This window comes from Cucurbita pepo, chromosome LG17 (genome assembly GCF_002806865.2).
Source record: "Cucurbita pepo subsp. pepo cultivar mu-cu-16 chromosome LG17, ASM280686v2, whole genome shotgun sequence".
Taxonomy (NCBI): Eukaryota; Viridiplantae; Streptophyta; class Magnoliopsida; order Cucurbitales; family Cucurbitaceae; genus Cucurbita; species Cucurbita pepo.
The window spans coordinates 7133228-7141861 of record NC_036654.1 but is presented as its reverse complement, the minus strand read 5'-3'; the positions used below and the strand labels follow the sequence as shown (position 1 = coordinate 7141861).

The following is an 8634-nucleotide window of genomic DNA, read 5'->3' as shown; positions in this document are numbered from 1 at the left end:
GGGGGGGGGGGGGGGGGGGGGGGGGGGGGGGAGGACCCAAACAAAGGTGGGTTCCTCTGTGTGGACTAATGGGGTTTATGGGAGGAGGAGAGGAGAAAGAGAGAGATAGTCAGAAAAGAAAATGGGTCCTCCTCCTCCATGATTGAGTTGTTTGAAGAAGCTGACTNTTTGACCCAAAATGGGGATTTCGAGCTTCCACAGTGTGCTTTTAAATGCATTACAGCTTGCTTCACCTCTCATCTTGTCATAAAGTCCAAACCAAAAGTGGATGAAATTTTAGTGTTTCTGGTGGTTGCCTATTCATTCATATTACAATTAACTGTAATCTGAATTTAACTGCTCACAGGGTTATGAACTGTGTTTATTTACTCCTTCTCCTTCTCCTTCATGTCTATCACACCTCCTCTAATCATCAACAAATTTATATGGTGGGTCAACTCAAATTAATATCAAATTGGTACAAATTTGGACTTTTCTTTTTCATTTTTTGTTTAGTTTATGATCAGCCTCCTTTTATGGTTGAAATTAAATTTGGAAATATAAGTTTTTTTTTTGGGTGCAATAACTTTTTTAGGGCATGAAATGTTTTGGCTAATCCAAAAATGTGTGGAATTGGTGATTCTGATAAGCTACAATAGTCCCAATTATTAGTTGACATGTTGGATCATTATGATACCAGCTCTTACCAAACCAAATCTCCTTGCCAATCATATTGTTTCCTAGTTTTTAAAACCCTTACTCATTTTGTGCCACTAATTCATTGAATTGCTGAGCTTTTCCCCCCTTTTCCCCCCTTCATAATATTTATATATATATATATGATTCCTTCAAAAACTTCTCTTCATGCTCAGCATCAACTTCAACAATTCAAATTTCATACTCCACTACTCCTCCTACCATGTCCATTACCTCCCAACATATCTTCATTTTCACAATTTTAAATTCTGGAAGAATAAGTATGGAAAATATTTTCAAAATAGTTTTGTGTTTCGTATGCTTACATTATTTTTAGGATAAATTATTTTTTAGGATAAATTATGGGAGATGATTTTAAAATGTATCTATTAGGAATGATGATGATAGTTGGTTCACATATTGAGGTAGATAAGGTTTTATAAGAATTTTGGTTGTTTTTTTTTTTTAAGGATGAATTTGAATTCTGGAGATGATATCATTATTTAGTAATTAAAGTATTAGTGTTTTAATAAAAGTGGTCTAGCGTTGGGTTTCTTTCTTTTCCTTGGAATTTTGATGGTGATTGGTAATGCGACAAAACACATTACAAAGAAATGTCAGCTTATTTGGGCAACAAATTTCCACTACACTTTTCTTGCTTTCATACTTGAAAATTGGAAGTTTTAGGGGAAATTTTTCATTTGGAAAGAAAAAAAGAAAAAAAGAAAAAAAAAAAGAGATGATAATAATGGGTAGGTGGCTAACATTTGTCCTTTTCTTCCATGGTTTCACATCTTGTGTTGGCCACCGAGGGAACACCTATGGGTCCCTTCTCTTAAAAGCTTTGGCATTGACATATCACCCACCCTTTTCCAACATTTCCTTTTTTTTCTTTTTTCTTTTAAACAATAAAATTATTGTTGAATTGGTTTTCAAAGGCGGTGTTTTTATTACCTCACGAGTCTGCGGAGGAGGCTTTGTTTCATGAAATAATTGATTGTCCTTTCCTACTGGGAATCAAAATTACATTCTTTCTCTGCCTTCTTTGTTTCCAAGTAGTTTCTAAGTCTTTTCCAACTTGAATTTCATGCATCATTATAATGTCTTTTTTTGTTATTAAGTCTTCTGTTCCAATGAAGGCCTGTGCTGGTTTGTTTAACTCTTTATTGCCCTTTCCTTCTCCTTTTCACTCCCATCCGCACGGTTGAGACGCCCTCCAGGCTGCCCACCTCTTCCCCTTCTTTCTTTTTCTTGCTCTTCCTTTTCTTCCTCCTTTTCCTCGATCAATACCCTCATACTTTCATGACCAACATGATTTTGCAGCACCCAGCTTTTGTTCTCCCACGACGCAGATGACAATGACACTGACGAGGAACAACAAACATCTTGAAGCATAGCCGGAGGAGATGGATTAGATTGGGAAGATAGCTAAAGCTGAAGATGAGGATGATGAGAGTGAAGACTGAGATTGTTTTCTTTATAACATGGAAGCCTTCAATCTTTTATCATTATCATTACAACACCAGGACTAGAAGGAAATAAAATAAATAAATAAAAAATAAAACCAAAGCAGGAGTTGTTAGTTGGGACTCATTAATTGTGCAATAAAGATTGGTGTTTTGAATTCTGGAAATTTTGGGTTCCTTGTGCACAAAGTAGCCAATAAGATATTTTGGTGGTGGGATTCAAACAATGCTACACTTTAATAATTGTGTGGTAACTTTTTGAAAAGTTAAAGAAGCATAAGGAATAATATTATAATTTTTTTTTTCTTTTTCCTTTTCTTTTAATTTCTTATTTTCCTTCTTTTCTGGGTTTTAACCTCCATTCTTCACATGCTTTCCACTACTGGGAGTTATTGGTTTGGTGGAGTGTTTGTAAATTATTTTGGTTTCAAATGTTCATTAAATATTGTATTCTTAAAATGTACAAATGTTCGCTTAAGACATTTTCCAAATGTTTGCTTAATTTGAAATACTATTTAAAAATAGGTTTTGAAAAAAGAGATATCTGGAAGCTTCAAAGAAGTTACTAAATTAAAAATGGTATGGTTTCATTTACATACTTTTGTTTTGGAAGATTCTTAAATAATCAAACTAAAGATTCTCCCCAAGCATGTGCGTATCTATATCCTCTCTTATGTTTAAGAATTTGTAGGCTAAAGTTGATGTGTTATAGAGATATATTTATAGGTTACATCATATTATATATCAAAATTATGATCGGGTGTATTGGGAAGTATTTGAAGTATTAGATTTTGTTTTCCAACTTGAAGAACTACATGAGTACATGTCCCAAAGTGTATTTGTGGCGCTTGTAATATAAAGTTTTGGGCCCATTTCCATTGTAGAAGATGAAATTAAGGCGGAGTGGAGAACCCGAATAAATGGCGAAGAAAGAGCCCAAAATGAACAAAATGTTTATTAAAACTCAAGGCTAAAANTTTTTTTTTTTTTTTTTTTTTTTTTTTTTTTTTTTTTAAAAGTCAAATTTGAGCAGAGAAAAGAGAACCAAATTTCTAAATTAACCCAAAAAGTGTAGTAAAAAACAATGACCAGCGACCTCATTCTCTCTCTCTCTTCTGCCTTAATTTCCAAGTAAATTGAAGTCCGAACAAACAAAATCAGTCTATCTCTCTAAAACCCACCATTTTCCTAGAAGCTTAGAAGGTTAAAACCAGAGATACGAATACCCATTTCGTTTGTGTCCANCCGCCATGAAAATAAAGAACAAGGGTAAAGTCCATCCATCTCCATCTTCTTCTTCTTCTTCCTCTTCTTACGATGGGGACTTCTTTGATGTCTTCAACTATCTTCCGGCGGCGATTTTGGCTCTGCTCACGGTTCTGACCATCGACGATCGAGAGGTTTTGGCTTTCATGATGAGAAGATCCATGGAGACGTCAACGCCGTCGTCTTCCCTATCGGAAAATAAATTTTCCAAGAGAGGTTCGAAGAAATCCGGTTCTCCACGAGCCAATTCGGGTAGCGTGTGTGTTCACGCGCCGCCGTCTCTTAGTTGCTTTGACTGTTATATGAGTTACTGGAACCGATGGAACTCGTCGCCGAACGGCGAGCTGATTCATCAGGCCATTGAGGCTTTCGAAGAGCAATTGGCCAACGGGGAAAAATCCAGCAAGAACGTCAAAGGCAAGAGGAAGGACAAAATCGGCCGCCGATCATCGGAGAAGCCTGTCGATGTTGCTCCTCTGTCGCCGCCGCCGTTGCCTGAAGTTCTTCCGTTGGCGATGGATGACGGTTCTGTGGCTCCAGCGACGTCTGTGAGTGGCGGTGTTGAAGCGACAGAGGGAAGCGGAGAACTGCCACGGACTGAGGCGCGGGCTGCGATGGTGGTTGTCCCTTCGTCGCCGCCGAGCAACCACAAGGGTTTGGCCCGGAAGGTATGGCCGGACGTGTTAGGGTTATTTAATTCTCGTCTATGGAGTCTTTGGGGTCCAAATTAGAAATTCAGAAAAAAAAAAAAAAGTGAGAATATTTTGATATTTTTCCACTTCTTTTCTTTATTATTATTCTTTTTTGAGACCCAAAATGGGAGAGATTAAATTCCAATGTTATTAATATTAATAATGAAAAAAAAGTAAGGTAGGTGTTATGTGGCAAATGGAATATATAGGTAGGGTCCCATCTTTGATCAGCTTTTGAGNTTTTCTTCAACTTTCTCTCTCCTAATTTTTTTTTTCTTTTTATTTAAATATTTTTTTTAGTTCAATATGTTTGGCTGGTCAGAAAATGAGAAGGAAAAATGCATATTGAGTTTATAATAATATCTTTTTGTTAAATGGGAAGTTGGATTTTTGCTTACTAATTAAGCATTGTGATTTGGTAGAACCAATTTGTGATGGTCACCTTTCCAACCCTCTCTCTCTCTCTCTCTCTCTTACTTGCAATGATGCCTCATTTATTTATTTTTATTTGTAACTTGAATGTAACTTAAATGTGAATAAGGTGTATCTTTCGTATCTTTCTTTTTAGAGCTGTGCTTGTGATTTTCTATGAGATTTATATAAGAGAACATATGAATGATTCCCTAGTTAATAGGGAGGGACAATCTTCATTCTGCTACAGTAGCTTATAGTCATGCCATTAGGTGGCACATTCATGTCACAAAGGAACATCAACATAGCAAGGTTTGGTTTGTTTTTTCTTTATTTTTCTTGAATTCATAGGCTTCCAAACAAAAGTTCCAAGTGGGGAAATGACTTCACAGAAAAACTAGCTTTGTAAAACACTTTTGAACATGATGTGGGAGAAATTTTGTTCAACAAAAGGAGAAGTTTAAGGAATAGATGGATCAAAGTTGAAACTTGAAGCACATGTGCAAAGGGGTTTATCGCCTTAGTTTCACCAAAAAAAAAAGTTCGGAGGGATCTTCAGGATCTTTCATCAACCATTTCAATCTAGCTTTAGAAAGCGCCTCTGGTTTAGGAGCTTTTTTTGAGTCCTTAACCTCTGCCTTCTGGTTGGTGATCATACTCCCATCCACGCCAAGATGACGGTTGTTTAGACGCGGGACAACTCTCTTTTTGTAATCGTTTCTGAAATCTAGGTTATTGTTCCACTGTTGCATGAACTTATCAACCTGTTTGTAATGGAAAAATCAGCTTTCAAAAGTTGTTCACAAAAACACAATAAACCCCCCACCACTTCATAAACGAACAAGGGATATAGGAACAACCTGTGTTTGAGATAATTCTTGAATGGCTGCGGTATCTTTCTTCTTACCAAGTACTTGGACCTTCCGCATGAGGGAACGGTATTGGTAGTAGGAAGCATTCTAACACGAAATACCACAATATATATCAGTACAACTCAACTCACATCAAAATAAATAAATAAAAGTATTTAGAGCTTGTAATCATAGGTACCTCCTCCCCATACTGCCTCTTCAGTCTAAGAATGGTGTTGTATGCCTCGTCCTTTTTGCGATTTGCATATGTGAAGACCTTTTGTAGAGAACCTATATCTTTTTCTATCATCTTAACTTCTTTATTTACTTTCTTAACTTTGGCATTTACTTCTCTCTGTCTTTCTCTTAGTTCACATGATCTATTGTTGAGTTCCTGAACCTTTCAACGTACAAAAACATCGAGATTGTTTTTAGTTCTAAGCTATACAGTCAAAGAAAGAACCTTCCTAAATTTTAGTTTTGACTCTTACTTGTTGTTGAATGGACTTTTTCGAGCCAAGGGAGTTCCACAATTTTCCATTCACTACAGCATTAGCCAATGCCGTCTCCCTAATAATTTCATGTTGCTTTTCGGCATTGAGAATGAGTTCACTATGAGCATTTTCATCGATTTCTGCATGCGCCACATAGTTGATGGACAATCGTTGTTGCAAGTGTTGAATCTGTTTATGAGAACGCAGAAGCTTAAGAGAGATGATAATTCATCAAGTAGTAATGGTCATTACATTAAAAACGACAAGTAAAATTGGATATTACAGGAGCACGGAGTTCATCCAATGTCATGCCACCATCCTTCCCTTGCATTGCATCGACTTCCCTTAACAGCTTTCTCTCGTCACCCATGTTTTTACAGCCATGTACCATCAAGAAACACAGTTTCTGGTGACACAACGATAAATAAACTGCATAAGATGAAGAAGATCGGAAGTGTTGCAAAAATACACAAGAAAGAGTTCAATTGACCATACTTGCTTATCAACTTCCCCTACCGACAAGCACGAGTTAACCGATTTCCCTCTATATGCATTGTTTGCAAAAGTCAGTTTGTCTAGAGAGGGATACAGGAAGTCCAAACTATTTCTCTTCCATTTTAGGGCGAGTTCATAATTACCACAATTCATCCGGTTCAATTTCGAGCGCAGTGCGTCACGATCCATCTATGAACAAAATTCATTCCAATCCTCCATTATTCAGAGCTCACATAAGCAAGTGCCAAACCAGGAGACTTAACTAAAATGTTCTAAAAAGAAAAACTAGGGTTCTTTTCACATACCATCCTTTCCCTTATCTTTTGGGTCATCACAACTTGATCTCGATTGATCTTCTCAATCGTCTCTTCAGCCTTCTTAATCATGGCATCCATCTTTGGGTTCTCAATTGGCAAAACCTTGGCAAAATAAAAATGCCGACCTCGAACACGCATTTCATCGAACAATTCGCGTTCATCATCAGAATAATCTAATATCGCCACTTCACCAGCAACTTCTGATCCTTCCTCCCTCACCTTCTTCTCTTTACAATATAATTCACCTTCTTCCATGGCGCTTTTCTTTGCCTAATGCAAAAACAACTTCGAGCTAGGAAAAAAGCATTGAAAAACACCGAAAGAAAATGCATCCAATTCTAAACTTACACATTAAATTTATTGTTGCAATCGAAAATTTTCATAACTACTGAAACTACAGGGGAAAAACAGAGCAAGAAAAAGAGAGAAGACGTTTGATACCTCAAAATAAAAACAACGGGTGCTACAAATGGGCCCAGTTAATGGGAGAAAATGGTAGCTGTAGTCGGATTAAATGGAACCATATCTTGATTGGTTTATATAACCATGGGAAGTGAATTTGTTAGCTCTGCATTCAACGCTTGCCCCCCACGCCAAGTTCAAATAAAATATTTTTATTTTTAATTCAACTCCCTGTTTGCCTTAAATACAGTCAACTGGTTGTTTGTTTATGTAGAAAATTTAATATAATACAATGCAATAAATCTATAGCATCAATGCTCTGATTTAAACTAATTTCTAGGGGGTGGTTGCCCAAGAAACATCAATCGATCGTTCATTGTATACAAACATGTTGATATACAAAACATTGTATGGATCCATCTCAAACAGAGCCCAGAATGAAGAAATGAGTGGGGAGATATTTTGTAATTTCAGAGTTTCCAAGCTCAAATCCAAACTAAAAAAATAGAAGTTAAATAAGGAAATGCCATAAAATTTAAAATTAAATTCAAATTAAGACATATAACATCAAAATTATAGACAAAAATAAAATTCAATTATAATTATAAGACGGTGCTGATCTATTTGATTACAAACGGGAAATGGGTTTGGAATACATTTATAAATCAAAATATAAATGACTCAAAATACAAAGACGTACGGGCACCATGATCATATTTTGTTTCATGCATGCTGCACTAGGGAGATATTTTATCAATCACATTGAGCATTGAAAACATAATCTAAACGTTCATGAAGCTTCTTAGAGAGATACTTTTATCAATCAACTAAGCACACATAATCCATACAAACATTCATATGAATCTAGCATACAATTTAACCGGCAATTTCAAATATGGCTATAAGTCGAAAGTTTGTAAAAGGTTGGAACAATAAAGGTTGGGAGTAAATAATTATATTAGGCAAAGTTTTGAGAGTAGGGTTGTAATATCTAGGTTGAAGACTAGCTTGGATGTATAACTGTCCATGTAAAGCAAGAGTGTGTATATATTACTATCAACACCGATGTAACATGAAATCTAACTTCCAGCATGTGCAAACTTGCGAGGCCATTACCAGTGCACCAACTGTGGTGTAACCTTTTAGTATTTAGGATGTTAGGTAAACTTAGAATGAAGTGTAACTATTTTTGGCATGAAGCAAAGAAAAGAGAGAGAGATTTGAAAAGGTATGAGTGGGAATGCAGATAAAGAAGTAGTTGATTTTGCGTGTGGAAAAAGTAGGCATTATAATGTTATTAGACATGCAAACAACTACTGATATGAATTTGTTTATGATAAACGTGGGCAGTGGCCACACATGAACTTTTCAATTTCTTTATAATAGGGCTTACTCATTACAACAACCACAAAATTAATTGAATAAATAAGGAAAAATAATTGGTTCAACAATAAAATAGCTTTCTAGGTATTTTAATGAGGAAAAATTATACAAAAAAGAATAAGAGACTGTAATTAGAATTTGAAGAAATGGTAAAAAAAAAAAAGAAAAAAAAAAAAAAAAGG

General features: G+C 35.8%; 3 protein-coding genes across 3 annotated transcripts in view; 1 reads left to right on the top strand and 2 right to left on the bottom strand.

The window, feature by feature from the left end:
* LOC111778154 (transcription factor TCP20-like) overlaps nucleotides 1–160 on the bottom strand; it is a 1677-nt gene extending 1517 nt beyond the window's left edge. The window contains exon 1 of the mRNA XM_023657827.1: nucleotides 32–160. The gene's annotated coding sequence lies outside the window, so the exon portion shown is untranslated. The remainder of the gene's footprint in view (nucleotides 1–31) is intronic.
* A 3296-nt stretch (nucleotides 161–3456) lies between these two features.
* On the top strand, nucleotides 3457–4329 carry LOC111778855 (the record flags this gene model as incomplete). The annotated part of the gene is given in 1 exon segment (XM_023658843.1): nucleotides 3457–4329. A coding segment is annotated over 1 exon segment (585 nt). The 3' UTR covers nucleotides 4139–4329.
* Nucleotides 4330–4385: 56 nt separating this feature from the next.
* LOC111779134 (proton pump-interactor BIP103-like) lies at nucleotides 4386–7170 on the bottom strand. The gene is made up of 8 exons (XM_023659210.1): nucleotides 7109–7170; nucleotides 6656–6937; nucleotides 6351–6539; nucleotides 6139–6261; nucleotides 5853–6044; nucleotides 5561–5761; nucleotides 5371–5469; nucleotides 4386–5274 (listed from the first exon to the last, which is right to left on the bottom strand). Exons 2-8 carry the CDS (start codon nucleotides 6920–6922, stop codon nucleotides 5023–5025), a joined length of 1323 nt encoding a protein of 440 aa, XP_023514978.1. The 5' UTR covers nucleotides 6923–6937; nucleotides 7109–7170; the 3' UTR covers nucleotides 4386–5022.
* Nucleotides 7171–8634: the final 1464 nt, after the last annotated feature.

Coding starts and splice junctions, on each gene's coding strand:
- LOC111779134 (XM_023659210.1), bottom strand. CDS start 6,922: ATGGAAGAAGGTGAATTATATTGTAAAGAGAAGAAGGTGAGGGAGGAA. Junction 6,045..6,138: donor TGGATGAACTCCGTGCTCCT/GTAATATCCAAT, acceptor TCTCATAAACAG/ATTCAACACTTGCAACAACG. Junction 5,762..5,852: donor AAAAGTCCATTCAACAACAA/GTAAGAGTCAAA, acceptor GTACGTTGAAAG/GTTCAGGAACTCAACAATAG.